This window comes from Corvus moneduloides, chromosome 13 (genome assembly GCF_009650955.1).
Source record: "Corvus moneduloides isolate bCorMon1 chromosome 13, bCorMon1.pri, whole genome shotgun sequence".
NCBI lineage: Eukaryota > Metazoa > Chordata > Aves > Passeriformes > Corvidae > Corvus > Corvus moneduloides.
In genome coordinates, this window is record NC_045488.1 from 10,143,845 (window position 1) to 10,159,660 (window position 15,816).

General features: G+C 45.5%; 1 protein-coding gene across 6 annotated transcripts in view; it reads left to right on the plus strand.

Annotated features, from left to right (window-relative positions):
* Positions 1–15,816, plus strand: part of LRRK1 (leucine rich repeat kinase 1) — a 73,797-nt gene that overhangs the window by 31,679 nt on the left and 26,302 nt on the right. For all 6 annotated transcript variants that reach the window (XM_032122432.1, XM_032122431.1, XM_032122436.1 and 3 more), the window contains 9 exons: positions 2,611–2,723; positions 3,828–3,904; positions 7,207–7,336; positions 7,870–7,982; positions 8,834–9,048; positions 11,028–11,192; positions 13,101–13,273; positions 15,204–15,324; positions 15,551–15,710. In XM_032122432.1, coding sequence (XP_031978323.1) covers positions 2,611–2,723; positions 3,828–3,904; positions 7,207–7,336; positions 7,870–7,982; positions 8,834–9,048; positions 11,028–11,192; positions 13,101–13,273; positions 15,204–15,324; positions 15,551–15,710 — 1,267 coding nt within the window. The remainder of the gene's footprint in view (positions 1–2,610; positions 2,724–3,827; positions 3,905–7,206; positions 7,337–7,869; positions 7,983–8,833; positions 9,049–11,027; positions 11,193–13,100; positions 13,274–15,203; positions 15,325–15,550; positions 15,711–15,816) is intronic.

Genomic DNA, 15,816 nt, shown 5'->3' on the forward strand with positions numbered 1-15,816 from the left:
AGGGCACAATTCTTGGGTGCTGCTGCTCAGGGGTTGCTGAGGGGTGCAAAGGCACCAGGATGGGGGAGACCTCAGTGCAGTCTTTGCTGATGTTTTCAAAGTTAGTGAGCCTTGGCTGCTCTAAATAGTGTCAGTTCTTATCCATATCTCTTCAGCATTATATTCATAAAAGAAATAAATATCAAGCCTTTTCAGTGCCCCAAGGGCCAGAGTGTGGTGAGCAAGTAGAAGGTGAAACCCCATGCCTAGAGGAGCCTGGTTGCAGTTTGTGTTGGTGAACAGGGCTGTGCTTGTGCTCCAGCCCTCTCCAAAAGCAGATGTGGGAAAGGGGAGAAATGGGCAGTAACATGTTCTTACAGATAATGTATTATTTTTATGTAGGAACAGCAATGAACTCTCTTCTCCCTGGGAAAAGCAGACAGCAGAGGAGGCCTGTGACTTGAAAGCACATCTCATGGGACAATCATTTATCACTGTAGTTGCAGTGTAGTTTATCACTGGCCTTTGCATGTTTTGCAAGGAATCTCAGGACTGGGAGCAGCTCAGTCCTTAATACCATGTGTACTCCAGAAATGTGTTGTTAAGAGAAACAGAAACCTCCTCAGCTTTCCTGGCTCTTGCCTTCTAAAGAAACCAACCAAGCCATGTCTTAGTTCTCTAGACTAGTTTGCCTCTCCCTAGTTTGCTTCTCCTGAAGACACCTGGCCCCCTCTGGGTGGGATAATTTGGGTAAGACTCTGGTCAGCTTTTCCTCTTCACAAGCTGGCGAGGCACCTTAATCTGGATGCTGCAGTCCCTTCCCTCAGGTGTCATCCCTTTTGCATGCTGTGGCAGCAGGTTTGAAGGAAGTTTGTCGGCCACTGCAGTTGTGTCCCTTCTGGAGGCCCCCATTCTCACCCTGAAAGGCAGTAAAAATGGAGAAATTAGAGAGAAGAGGCAATTTAAAAGGACTAGACATCTCCAGAATTTCAGTCATGAAGAACCACAGACAGCTGACAGTCACTAATTCTCCCCCAGGCACAGAAGCATTGGAGAGAAGCTCCCCAGGCTCTCAGCTCTCTGGAGAATGGCCTTGGTCAGTGTTTGGGGGTAATACAGACACAGTGACTGAAAGTGAACACCCCAGTTAGAGCCCACGGGACACAGTTTGTGCTAATTCTGGCACGTGCAGCCTCCCTTGCCTCCCGCCCCCTGCCCAGGGCTGTTTTGGGGAGAAGTCTGAGGCATTGTCCCTGCACAGCCCCATGCTGACACTTGGAGAGAGCCCCACACCAGGAGCCAAGGGTAGGCTGGGCCGTCCTTCCAGGGGAGCATGACTGATGGTAAAAGCATTGGCTGTCAGGATTCAGCTTTCCAGCCCTTTCCTCCAGTCCTCACTCTGTCCTCAGTTTTGTATTCCCTTCAGCTTCCCCAAATCCCAGCAAAGCCCAATGCTGCCCCTCTCCATCACTAGAGGGAGCGTTTTACACGATGATTCCCATTCCAGCAGCTGCTGGTTGTCCATCGCTTATGTCACGTGGACACACCTCATATTTTTCCAATCTGAAAAAAGGCCAACAAACTGGCTTCGTGAGACACTGTTAATCCAGCTCGATGTAAAGGGGCATAAACATTTTATATTGTGTGGAGCACATAAAACATTTAACATACTTGACGCTGAAGTCTCTGCTGGTAAAACATGATTTCCATGGGATATAATTCATTAATATTGCTGTACTTCTGGCAGGAGATAATTCAGCTGACATTCTGCTTATCTCAGTTTTTCATGGTGGGGGACTTGCTGAATAAACCTGGTTGGAAACTCTACAGACAACACTGCTTTTCAGTGGAAAATTGGATTTTCAGCCAAATGAAAATTATAGTTTGAGCCTCGACATTATTAAGGGCAGATGGAAGAGCATAAACTTTACAAATCTGAATGGGAACTGCATTTTTTTTCTTTTATATTTTAGTTAAATTTAAAGGAGATCTTATGTTTAACTTGGTATTTCCAGCTGAGTCCTATCCGTGTGGTGTTAACTGTATGGTATCAATCAGCTTCACTTGTTTTTAAAAGTCCTGTCTCTGGTGGGAGAGGGAAAAAAAAGGAGATGTGTAACTTGTATAAATCTTGGAAAGTGAATGTAAATCCTGTCCATTTTAATAGAGATGTAATAAAAAAGCAATCAAAACTTTTCCTTGTGTGAAGTAGTTCATATTTTGCACGTTGATTTTGTGCATGTACAGCAGGTGTAAATCTGACACCAGCTTATACAAACACACACACACACACATATGTATCTAATCCATACGTGGCATCATGTGTTGGTAAATCAGACTGTTCTTTTCCATTTGGAAAGGTTTCCTCACTAAAAAGTAAAATGTCCTCTTGCATGGGCTGTTTCCAACTGCATCTGTCAGCAAGTGGAGCAATAATCTCCCCAGAGTGGTGCTGCTCCGTGCAGAACTTGCTGGGGACAGGGAGGAAATGTTTGCATGCTGGGCAGCATGGACAGGATGTTCTGGTGAATAAGATGTACTTTCTTCGTGTTTCTGTTATTTAATAGCCACGCTAAAAAAGCTCTTTCTGTGTGTTTGGTGTTCTCTAACTCCAGGCTATTCCTCTCCTAGGCTTTGGTGTCCCTGAAGCTGCTGGGAAATCAGTTAGTTACATTGCCTTCGCAGGATAAGTGGAATTGCAAACAACTTAAGTCACTGGATCTTTCAAAAAACCAGCTTGGGAAGTAAGTGTTTCTTTCAAGTTTCGGCCAAGAAAACAAAAGCTGAAGAAATAATAGCAAACCCAAGTGTAACACAAAGGGTGTCAGGAGAGAATTAATCACCTGCATAGAAGGCATTGATACCCACATACCATGTCCCCAAGTATATTGTGTCTGTGACAGTGATGAATTATCCTTTGCTGATTCTTTGGGCATTTAGCACACTGTATCATTTATTAAGTGGATAGATTATTGATAATGGCAGTTTAATTTCAGACCATGTAGCAATTTCTTCAGCCCAGTGTGTGGTTCATCACTACAAATACAAGTTTGTGGGGAGCATATCTTAACCATAAACCATCTGGCTGGACTGCAGTTACTAGTTAGTGTGGGAGTATTGTTTTGGAAAAAATGAAAAGTCTTTGTTTTTTAAATGGAAGTATAACCAGCTGCAAGTTCATAGAGAAGATTTCCAACCTAAAGGATTCTATGATTCTAAGACTGACATTAATAAGGTCATCCAATGGAAGAGTGATGTTCTTCTGTTTAGAAATTCCAGTAAGGATGTTTAACGTAGAGAGTTAAAGGTCCTTTAGTATCTCCAAAACTGCACTGAAATGTGTCATGCCGATATCTTCTCATTTGGGTGCCTGTCCAACACAGTTTTTGGAGTCCTTAGGAGTTTCTGTGTCAGTTGCAAAAGACACATCACCACTTTTTGAATGTCCCAGTGCATTTCCGGAGTCATGCTGATGGGTCGTCTTGTCCGAGGCTCCCTGGGGAGGGTGGGCAGTGGCAGCAGGTCGGTTCTCCAGTGCTTCTTGTGAAGCTCCTTCAATTTGCTGTTTGACAGCCACTTAACCCTGACACCCATAAAGCTGGGGGTCAAGTGCTCCCGCCCTGGGAGCAGGGAGCGCTGCCTTGAGGAGCTCTGCTGATTTGCCAGGAGAAAGCCACTGGGCTGGACAAGTGCTGGTGGAGTCTGATTGCACGGCAGGTTTCAATCCCCTCTCTCCAGAGCAGGTGGGATCCTGTGAGAGCTGTGAGCGGGGCCAGGCTCTGCCCCGTGTAGCTCAGCATCTTTCCAAGGTCTTTTCCCCACATGTCCCTGTTTTGTTTGGCCCACAGGAGCGATGAGGGATTTAAAACGAAGCGGATCCCCTTTTTCACCACCAAGAACAGAGTGCGGGGTGGCCCAGAGGCAGGTAAGGCACACAGCGAGTGCTGGGAACGCCAGGTGAGCTGGGAAGCAGCAGGAATCTGCAGTTTGGCTGGAGGGAAAGCAGAGTAAATTCCTCTGCAATTTAAAGTGCAACTACATTTCATTAAGAGGAAATATGTTTAGATAAAATGTTTCTGAAGAAATGATGCAGCTGGTTGGTACCACCAATATATAAAGATGGAAGAGGAGTGAAACCTGTTTCTTTTGCTCTTTCACGAAGGTTATGCCTTTTAGCCAGAGTACTAAGTGGTCTGTTGAAGGGAAATTAACCCAAAATTATCCTTGTGGCTCTTAGGATTGTTTCTGTTGTTGACTTTGTAAATGGCACATTTTTCCCCTGCCTGTGATTTGTACCCTCAGTTTAGGGCAGAGGTGATGAGATGCATGTGAAATCCCAGAGAGAACAAAGGGATATCTGAAGATATTGCACCGCTTCCTGCTCTCTGTGGGATTAATCTGCATTTGTTTTGTTTGTTGTTTTATTTTAAAGCACTTGGGGAGTTTTGTCATTCTGGCTGCCTGCAGAATGCCTGGCTCTAAACATTCCTTGCCAGTCACAGAGTGGGATAGAGCTGGCGTCGTCCTGACGCACATCTGAGCAGCCCTTGACTGCTCGAGGGAGGAGGAGGCCCTCCTGCAGCAAATCCTTCCCTCAGTTCCCCTGAAAATTGTGCCTGAGGTGAAATTGATAAATGAACCATCTACAGCCATAGCTGTAGGTTAGGGCTGGAGATTCTCACCTTCAGTCAGCAACTGTGAGAGGCAGAGGCTCTACCTGGACCTCTGGGCAAGGCTGATCCTGCCTCGTTTTCCTGTCCATGGAAGTAGAGGCTGCTGTGCTGAGTAAGGTGTGTGTGCCCCCTGCGGGGGAGAAGAGGTTGGTCTGTGCTGTTTCACCAGCAGGAAATGGAAATAGAAATCCTGCGACATTGTTGGAATAGGGAACAACTGGAAAAGGAGTCTGAACCTTGTGAATCTGTGGAGTCTGACACACCCTCAAAGCTTCGCTGTGAAATGCTACAGCAGCATTTCCCAAACGGGAGAGAAGGGCAGGAGCCAGCAGGCAAAGGCAGCTAAAACCAGCTCTAAAAGGGAATTGCTGTCCTAGTGGAAATCTCTACATGCTGCAAGCCCAGCATAACCCCCTGCAGAAAGCAGGAGATGATGGGCTCTGCATCAGTAACATTTGAACAACCGTGGCACATAACACCCTGGTGCAACCTGGAGCTGCCTCAGGTGGCTTAAGATAGCGGGGGGGCACAGAGTAGCCCACCTGGCTGGTGCCACAGTGTAGCAGCCATGGAGACAGAGCAAAGCCAGCTCATCCTTTTCTCTCTGTTCCTCTGCCAAGTATAGCTTGGTGAGACAAGAGGATGTGGCCAAGAATTTAAACGTCAAGAGAAAACAGAAGCTGGAGTACATCAGATGCTCACAGAAGTCTCCTGGTGAGGTGGGGGTGGACAGGTTTTCATATGATTTACCAACAAAGCTGTTTACTTAAGTCTAGATTATTTAAAGAGAATAATTTATGGATGCTCACTATACTTGATTGATAAGTCTCAGAATAACTCCTTGCACATGCATGTGGTGTTGGTAGCGTTTATTCATCCAAAAATATATTTTCAAGATGGGATTTGTTTTAATTTTTCTACAGTTCTTTAAAAGAAAATTTGAGCTGAAGCCAGAGAAATCATAAATAACTCATGAATAAATAATTACAATTCATAAACACCTCAAGCTTGCTTCCAATATAGTACACTCCTTTCCACCTGGGACTCTTCGGTGAATTCAGAGTATTGCTGCTATTTTAGGTGTTTGCTCCTACGTGTCCAAGAGGGACTAAATCTGTCTCTGCCTAGGTACCTACTGAAAGAGCAACAATGCAAAGTTTAAGTCCAGCAATGAGCCAGAAAGGAAGTGAATTGCATCCATAAATAAGCCTGCTGTTCTCCTAAAATAATCCCAAAGATGATTTTTTTATTTGAAAACTCAAAGGCGGACTGTGACACTGCCCACACCAGACAGTGCTGTCACGTATATGAAACACCCCTGCAGACAGTGGAGCTCTATCTTAACGCCTTTTCTGATCACAGCTCAGGCTGGAAGTGCTGTTAATATTAGAACTGGGGATTTTTCTCCTGAGAAAACCTCTTCCATTTTCCTTTTTTTTTTTTTCCTCTTTTTGGCTAAGTCTAGTTACAGTTCCTCAAGTCTTCTCTGTAGGGGAAGAAGATCTTAGTGGAAGTAGAATAGTCCCATCCCTGAGGAAGGGAGAGTCTTGCATCTCAGGGAGTTGCTTTGATTGACCACGGAGGCAGCAGATGGTGCTGGTTATACTTTCCTAATCAGACTCAAAATCTCCCTGAATTTCCTTCATTTCAGGATGCTCCTTGGTAGATAAATGTGACATCCTTAATACAGCAACACAATCCATGGCAGCTTTTTGTCCTGCTATCCCAGGAGTCATCTGTGGGGTGAAATGATGTTCTTTGGAACTTGCTGAGTTTCCCTTTGCTTGAACTTCTGCAGCAGCAGCAACTCAGCCATGCAGTTGATGCTGTTACTGCTTCGGTTGCTCCCAAGATACGCAAGATGCTCCTCAGGCATGGAGGAAGTGCCCTGAGTCCTTCTGTCTAAAACAGAACAGAGGACCAAACACCAGCATGTTTTAGAGACAGCATAGATCAGTCTGTCAGCTGCAGTTTGGGTTTCCTTCTCTGTTGGTACTGACTTTGATCCACCATAAATTACTGCAGGATGCAACGTGGGGGTCTGAACATAAATTCTGACTGGCTTCTGGCTTTTCTCAGGCAATATGGGAAAAACATGCCGAGAACCAGTTGGGCCCTGAGTGTGCCCTTTCCAGTGCCATGTTCAGAACCAGGTGTGCCCATGGGATGCTCTCTGAGTGCCAGCTGTTAGGCTGCAATAGGGGCAGTTCATAAGGTATTATCATGTACTCAACAGCAAGAGATAAGATGCCACTCGTCCCCTGATGTTTAGTTGTTTTGGCAGGCTTGGAGTTCCTCCCTCAGCACCCCATAAGTCCTGGACACTGTTGCCTTCCAACACTGTGGTTTTAGGACATTGAGATGTGAACATTGATGTTTGATTGTCACTGAAGGCCATTTGCTTTTCTGCTCTTGCTTGGTGGTGGTCCCTGCCAATGGACATGACCTCATGTCCTGCCTGCAAAGTTCAGGTGAAACTCTTGGTTCAGAGCCTTAATGCCTGTTTTGTAGGGTATTTTTTTAAAGGTGCGATTTGTTTCCTGTCTCGTTACAGGTCCTTTTTTGGAGTTTCCAGCATTTCTGAGTGATTCTCTGGAGGTTCTTTATCTGAATGACAATCAGCTGGACTCTGTCCCGCAGTCCGTTTGCCTCCTGAAAAGTTTAACAGAGCTTTATTTAGGAAAGTAAGTCCATGTCCTGGAAAAACTTTGCAGTGTTATTTCCATGTTGTTTTAGTGACCAGTCTTCTGTGAGCCCCACCCCAGATGTCCAGTGCTTTTGAAGTCATAAAGATGGAAACAGTCAGCCCCTTGTTAGAACTGTGCCCATGGTTTGCTTTAGATAAAGAGGGGGCTGGTCTTTTGAATTAGGGAAGATGATCTACTGCTTTAAACACAGGCCTGGGAATCTAATGTGCCTCTAGTTCATTCTGGCTTTTTGCTGTCAGTTTCTGTAGTGTTACATTCAATAACTCATCATTTTTGCCTTTATTTCCTCAACTATCCAGCAAAGATGATTGCATTTGTCTGCCTCAGAGGATAAATTGAGGTTATACATCACTTTTAGGATGGAAATTGCTATTAAAGTGCTGAGTAGTCTTATTAAAATGTTAATGGAAGATTTCTGCAAGGATAGAATAGCGTAATCTGAGAGTCCATGAGAGCAGTTACTTACACACAAAGCCTGGTTGTTGGTAGATTTATTTGTTTTTGTACAGTAACCCTGGTATCCGAGAGCTTCCTCCAGAACTTGGACAGCTGGCTAATCTCTGGCAGCTGGATATCGAGGAACTAAATATCAGTAATGTTCCTGCAGAGATCAGAAAAGAGGGTAAGGCTGATGCTGTGTATTCTTTATTAAATTGAATGAACATACAATAAAATCTCTTCCTTTTAATGGTCAAGAGCAGGAGCAGACAGTGTATGCTCAAACCCTCATTGGGGTTAACTGGAATTGCACAGGGAAACCTCCTACTCGTATTTACAAATTTGCTAATCAGCGCTAAGATCTGGCTGTATGATCAATTTAAGACAGATCACAGTTTGAAATGATGACTTAAAAATGCTGTATTTCAATTGCAGTGTGCATAAATTCTGTGGCTTGCTTCCTGAATGTGTATATTTTAGGATATTTAGGTTGTCTCTCTAAAGACTGAGATGTTTAGGATCAGCAGCCACGGTCCCATTGAAGTGACTTTATTGTAAGCTGCTAGGTTTTTGGATCTATTACAATGCTGTCTTCTTTTTTTTGTGCATTTTAATCAGAAAATCCTGTGGGAACAAAGTAATTAGGAATTGTTCCTGCTCCGGCAGTATACTGTTGAAGCCTCAATCTAACTTTAACTGGAAACATAAAAGTAGAAGGAAAACCAGAGTATTTTCCAATACTAAATTAGTATTTTATGTTTCCTTTCAGCTTCTGAAGCATAGGAACCCCAGCATTTGTTTCTCCTTACAGTGCTCCATTGTGGAGCCTCAGAGCAGTGACCTTTTCCTGGGGTCTCTGTCTCAGGTTTGTCTGCTGGAGGTTTCTTTGTTTATTCTCTGGGTTGTCTCAGCCCACAGCAAAACTGCAGGGGAAGCATGAATTCAGCTGATGTGTCTGCAGCAGTAGGTTTTGTGCTGTCCCTGAGAGTGTTTGTGGCTGCAGTCCCCAGCTCCAGCCCGTTCTCTCCCCCACAGGCCCCAAGACAGTGCTGGCGTATTTACGAGCGCAGCTGCGGCGGGCAGAGAAGTGCAAGCTGATGAAGATGATCATCATCGGCCCTCCCCGGCAGGGCAAGTCCACACTGGTGGAGATCCTGCAGACAGGGAAGGTGCCCCAGATGATGCACAGCGATGCTACCATCCGGACAACAAAATGGGAGCTCCCCAAGCCTGTGGGGCACAAGGCAAAGGTGAAAAGCAGTCGGAAATCCTCAGCCCCAGTAGGATGTTGGAGCCTTGCAGGGTCCGTTTGGGCTGAAATTGTCCTTTTACAAAGAGCAGTTTCCATTACCTCACAAGTGATGTGGTTTTAGACCCATTGCAATTCTGTTTCGTTTCCAGTTGGTACTAGAGGGCAGTTCTGTTTTCCTGACTAACTGTATTCTAAAGAGAGCTCTGTGTGACTGCTAAAATTCTGGCTCTCCCACCTTGAGTGGATACTAATTTTGAGAGACTGCTTTAAATCAGCTTCTCTACAGCAGATTGTCCTTTCATTTGGGACATCAGTACCTAAAGCTGGATTTCCTTCATATCAGAACTGTCCTGGGTGGGGAATGTGGGTGGAAGGTAGGGTGCCTGACCTCTGGTGTGATCCAGGGATGTCTAAGGCATATCTTAAACATCCAAATCTCAGATGACTCGTTCATGGAATGTGTCATACTGAACTCATTTGGAGAGCACTGATTTAATCCAAGCATTTGTAGGTGGCTCTGTCCACTGCCTGCAGAGTAGTCCAGGGATTAGAGGATGCAGAATTGGTCCTGAGGTCTTGTCAGAGCTGAGGGGATGCAAACTCATGGCTCCTCCTTTCCAGATGAGAGCCATGACCACCAGACTGTTTTGGAAGGGAGAAAGGAGCCTGCTGAGTTCACAGCAGAGAGTGCCAGGCCAAAGACAGAAAGAAAACAGCAACACAGACTGACTCCTTGAAGGGAAGACTGGTGGTAGAAGGGATTTGTGCATTTTGTGTTGTGGAGCAGCTGAATAAAATAAAAGTGTAGACAGCACCAGAGACCAGGAGTTGGGATCAAGACACTGAACGGGCTTTTATCCCTATCTCAGAGTCTGTCTGTCCACACACACACTCACAGCTGAAGGTCTTTTGGGTGAACAAAGCAGTCCTTGTTCTGGTTAGGGCTTGGTTTCAACAATATGGAAGTTCTTCCAGCTGTTTTTGGGAGACTTCACGCGGATTGCACAGGATCAGAGCCCTGCTGAGATACTGAGCTTCTGGCTGAACTCTCATAGGGTAACTTTCATGTGGGATCAGTCGGTTCCTGGCCCCAGACCCCTAAACGGAGCCCACTGGGTGTTATGTGATGCTCTGAGGATGGTGGCTGGAGCAGGGTTTGGTTTTGTGCGCAGTCTCAGGGGTTTTGACTCTCCAGGGCTGAATGATTTAGGGACGGAGCTTCCCGGGTATGCAGGTACTTCCTGCTGCAACTGGGAGCCTGAATGTCATTTAAGCAGAAAGCTAGGCTCCCTCTTAGTGCTGTCATAGGGCTGCACAGAGCAATGGATGCAGGGGTACTGGGGAGAGAGCCAGAGCTGGAGAGGCCTCCATTTAAGCATTCCCCCAGAAATCAGTGAGTCTGATTCACAGCAACTGTGGTTCTGGCCCGTCTCTGGCATGGCACAGACATCAGAAGCCTGGGAGCAATGTGTAGGAGGTGTTTATGAAAGGCCTGAGAAGCTTCCCATCTCTCAGCATCTCTCTTCTGCTTGGCTCAGCTCAGTCTGAGCTCAGTGGAAGTGATTTCAGCAGGGGTTTCCTGTTCCCCACAGCAGTGGCAGATAAGCAGCTTCAATGGTCCTGTCGAGCGTGGCACAGACAAGGATGAAACAGTTTCTATTCCAGATGCAGTGAAATACAGGGCTCAGAATGAGACCCTTGTTTGTACTGGAGAATCCACAGCATTAACTGGAGTTTTACCAGCATCAAGGGCACCTCTATCGTTTTAGCAGCAAGTAATTAGTCTTGATTTCCTGTGGGGAAGTGGTAGCCATGCTTAACAATTGCTTGTTGATTTATCTTTCCTGGAGGCACAATTAGGACATTGAACCCCTTCTTGTGTCATACATTATGCAGGCGTAGGTTTATACTTCAGCTATTATCTCCCAGTGATTTACTGCCACAGTTTGGTTTGAACACTTCTCTTTGTCTAAGTAGGTTGATTCAGTGGAGTTCAATGTCTGGGATATCGGAGGCCCAGCAAGCATGTCTACAGTCAATCAGTGTTTCTTCACAGACAAAGCATTGTACATAGTGGTCTGGAACTTGGCACTGGGGGAAGAAGCTGTGGCAAACTTACAGTTCTGGTTGCTGAACATTGAGGTAAGAAGTCACTGGTGGGCTCTGGGATATCTATTTATCAAGTAGTAGCTCAGCACGCAGATATGTGATATTGCAGATCCTTTTTGCTCTGCTTTTGAAAGCTCCCTGAGCTATGAATTTTGCACAGCATTTGGAATTCATTTTCCATTACGCTATAGGCGTATCGCTATATTTAATGGTTTAAATTTATCATTTGCTTTGTTCTCCCTCACACACAGCAGAGAATGAAACAAAAGCTGATTTATAAACCCTTGCTAAGTAAGGCTGAACATACTTATTTTGGAATTAGTGTTTGACCACACTGTGCTCCAAGGGGGGTTTGAAGCATTTTCTTTCTTGTGTGGGTTAGACACACATTAGTCTTGAGGTTATATTTTTAACACTTTAGATTCAGGTAAGCTAGAGGGTATTTCCAAAACAGCTATCATTTAGACTCCAAGCTGCAGTGAATTCATTGCTGTGGATTGATTTTTGTAATACCATGTTCATAATTGTTTGTAACTGTTTATTATTTGATAATTGTCTTAACATTAAATGAACAAAAATGGATGCCTCTCGAAAAGCAAATATCTTGTCTATATCAAAGTATTAATGGCCAGCAGCAATCAAAAAGCCAAAGTAGGTAACAAAGCTGAAAGGAAAATTACTATATTTCAAAAATGTATGATGTGTCCTTAATACATCCCAGCAAGCACATAGTGGCATCAGGAAAAATGCAGAGAAATATGATCATGATGGTTAAAAGTAGGGAAAAATGAAAAGGGCTGTATGTAGACATGATGGGGAAAGGAGAAAACCACAAGAGAGTCTTGTTCATGGTCTTTTACCATAGAATTGGGAGAGAACAAATGAAATTGTAGCTTTGAAGCAAACAATGGGAAGTATCTTAAACACACTGGATGGCTAACCTGTGGAATTTCATGGAAATACAATGTGCTGGGGATACCAGAAATTGGAAGGACAGACTGGTGAATGAAAACTCTATCAGGTGCTGTTAACTCTGAGATACTCCCTCGTGCTGAGGAAGTCAGTGAGCTGCAGGCTGCTGAGTACTGGGAGAACACACCAGGGAACATCTCTCCATCCTACCCTGTGCCTGTGCTCTCCATGAGCCTCCAGGGAGCAGCATACTGGGACCTTGGTGTGGATTGGTGCAGCCACCACTCCTGGGTCTGCCTGGGGTTGTTTGGTGTCACTCAGGTTGGGAGATTTCAGTGGGCATCCTCAGAGGGAAATGGATTGCCTGCAAAGAAGGATATATTTCTGCCTCTGAATATTCTTCTGTGGTCAAACTCATTTGGATGGGCAAATGATCCCTGCTTAAGCCTGTGCAATTTGGCAGCATGTTCCCTGAGATCTGGATACATTCCAGGGTCATAATACAATCATGGAAGGGTTGGAAGAAACCATGAGATCATCTAATCCATTCCTTTGCTCTGATTAAGTAGATTTAGACTTTTCTAGAAGTTTATCTCACCTCTCCATATACCTCCAGTGAAAAAGTTTGTGTGACTTCCCCAGGTGTCCATTCCAGGCTGTAACTAGCCTTTTTCGGAATAGCAGAGCTCCTGGCTGCAGGTTAAGTTAACTTTGGGCAGACATAGTTCCCTTTATTTCACTAACTCACAGCAACTCCCTTTGTGTTAAACCCTGATGTAAAAACCCAAAGTGACAGTTTCCTGCTCTGCAGTAGCAGCAGATGATTGAGCCATGCTCTGCAGAACTTCTGTAATACCCAGATCACTTGTAGCTGTTGTCAAGCAGCCATGACAGGTTGCCTCTACTTTATAAATATATATATATTCCATTTTATTAATATATGTGACTCCCTCCTCTTAAATATTATACTTTTCACATGTCCTCACTGATGTAATCTGGATAAGATCACTGTCAGTGTTTCTCTTGCAGGCCAAGGCTCCGAACTCAGTGGTGTTGGTGGTAGGAACACACCTTGATTTGATTGAAACAAAATTCCGTGTGGAGAGGATAGCAACTCTGAGGGCATATGTCCTGGCTCTGTGTCGGTCTCCCTCTGGATCCAGAGCAACTGGCTTCCCAGATATCACCTTCAAGCACCTGCAGTAAGTACTTGTGCCTTTGTGAAGTTCAGTCACTCTTTATTTTATGACACTTTTAACAATTTTGAGATACTTGATCTCCTTGGCAACGGAACCAATTTAGAGACTCGTCAGCATTGCATTTCATCTATTTTTGACTGAGATAATGTATTATAACGAGAGAGAAGGTCAGTGTTGCTCAGGAGGCTGATGATGAGTCTGAGAGCTGGAAGCTACAGAGTCATGACCTTGACCAGCCTGTTTACTGCTCCCCCTTCACTCAGGTTTCTCACTGTTTATTGGTGACACATTAGTCTCAAGGGGAGAAGGTGCAGATTGACTGATTAATGCTGCAGAGCGTGAGAGTGTGACTGTCACACGGTGGATGCCAGGGGATTTGTTGAGGGGAGGCTGTGGGTGGTACCTGATGTGGGAACACAGCTCACGTGGCACTGTCGGCTGGGCAAGGAGGGGTCAGTCCCCTGTGCCATCCATCTCCAGCTGTCACAACTGGGGGCTGGTACTGCCTGGGAGATGGGTGTCACTCAGGCCACGCAGTCTGACACTGCTCCAAGAGAATGCCCTTGGGGAGAAGAGGCTCCTCCTGCTGGGAATGAAGCGTCTGTGAGTCAGGGGGTGAACGTGGATGCAGCAGGCTGGCACCAGACAACATGAAAATGCCTCTGCCTGGGGCAAGAGCAGGTGGCAGCTGGCAAGTGAGGAAGGGCACTGTGATGTCCCCAGCACTTCCCATCTGCTGCCTGGCAAAGGCATCAGCCGACCTCCCACGTACCACTCTGCAGGCACTGTCAGGCATCCCAGCCTGTGCCAGGCATCCCAGCTGGCTCTTCCCCCATTAGGAGGAACACCAGGGACACACTGTGAGGCTCAAAGACTCACCATGAGAAGAAGAAAACTTTGTGTTTATGTCACCTCAAGCCTCTTTTCCCATCGTAATATGATCTCAATCATTCTTTCTCAAGGGGACTTTCTTTCAGCCTGACACGCATCCTGTACTATCTTCTGTGCCTTCCTTTCCCCTTGCGTTTCTCCCCAGCCTGATTTCATACCTCCTCCTTCCTGTGCCTCTCCACACCCTGTCATCCACCTGGAATATATGTGGTATTAAGCTCTGGGGCTGGAAGTGTGTAAGGAGTGTGAAATCCTTGTGTGGTGACCCCGGGTGCTTCTGTTACTGGTCAGGGTCCTCCAGCATCCCAGTGAATCGCACACTTCCCGGTGCCATGGAGGGCTGAGGTTTAAGACAAAGCATATTTCATTAGAGAAGGATTTTCTGTCTGCCATGGGAACATGTGTAGGATCAGTTAGAAAGACACTTTGTTGGGGAAAGTGGAATAGAACTGTTCTTATCCAGCCCACAAAAAGACTAAAACTAGTGGGAGTTGGAGAGCAGGTTTTTAGCTATTAAAGAGATAATGAAGGCCAGCTTTTAGAATCTAAGCATCAATTCCCTAATTGCAGGATCCAGCTGAGAAAGGACCAGAATAAGGGTGGGAAAAGGTGTCTGGTAGTCATCATCCTGCCTCTTTGATCTGGGAAAGGGAGAACTGGACTTTTCTCCAGAGGCTGCTGGGGCACTGAGTTTTCCTTCTCCCTACAGCCCCTTTCAGGATGTGTGTGGCTCTGGAGGGATAGAGGGGGATGACTTTGGTCAGTCTGCCAGGGACATCCCCAGACATCACAGTGCACAGGGGACAGCAGTGCAGTGAGTGAAGCAGGCAGAGCAGGGGTTGGACTAATACAGATGTGGCCTAATACATCTTTTCCAGGCGACTCCGTGTTTTCTCCAAAGCTAAAAATATCCACTGACAGCCTTCCTCCCATTCAGCTGACACAGGAAATTTAAAGTCAGTGATAAGAGAAAGTGAGCCCGGAAAGGAAGCCAGTGTGCTGATAAGGTTTGATAATCTTCACCTTTGCATGACTTTTGCAGTGAGCTCTCGTGTAAGACTCTGGAAGGCCTTGAGGGACTGCGGCAGCTGATTTTTCATGTCACTTGCAACATGAAGGATGTTGGCAGCTCAATTTGCTCCCAGAAACTTGCAGGGAGATTGGTGAGAGCTGGACTTTCTTGGTGATCCTTACCAAAGCAGGGCTTTTGTGGGGCTTGGGAGGTGAACTTTAAGAGTTATTGTTGATACAGGAGGCATGTGAATATTTAAGATGGCAATCTGGTTTGGGGAAAAGAGCGTTATAAGATCCCTGTGAAGGGGAGATGGCAGCCAGTTCATCCCTTGCTGGCTGATACTGATCCTGCTGGTTTCCTCACATGGCTTGCAGATACCAAGGAGTTACCTTAGCCTTCAAGAAGCTGTCCTTGCAGAACAGCATAAAAGAAGTCAAAATGATGATGTACAGTATTTAACAGACAGACAAATAGAGCTGATGATCGAGCAAACGCCTGGAAATGACATCAAAGACTATGAGGACTTGCAAACTGGTAGGTCAGAGCAGACCAGTAATTTCTTGGAAATTAATATGTATGTCCAATTGAAATATTTCACAAATAGTAAATACAAAGTACACCAGTTAGAGCTCACTTTGGA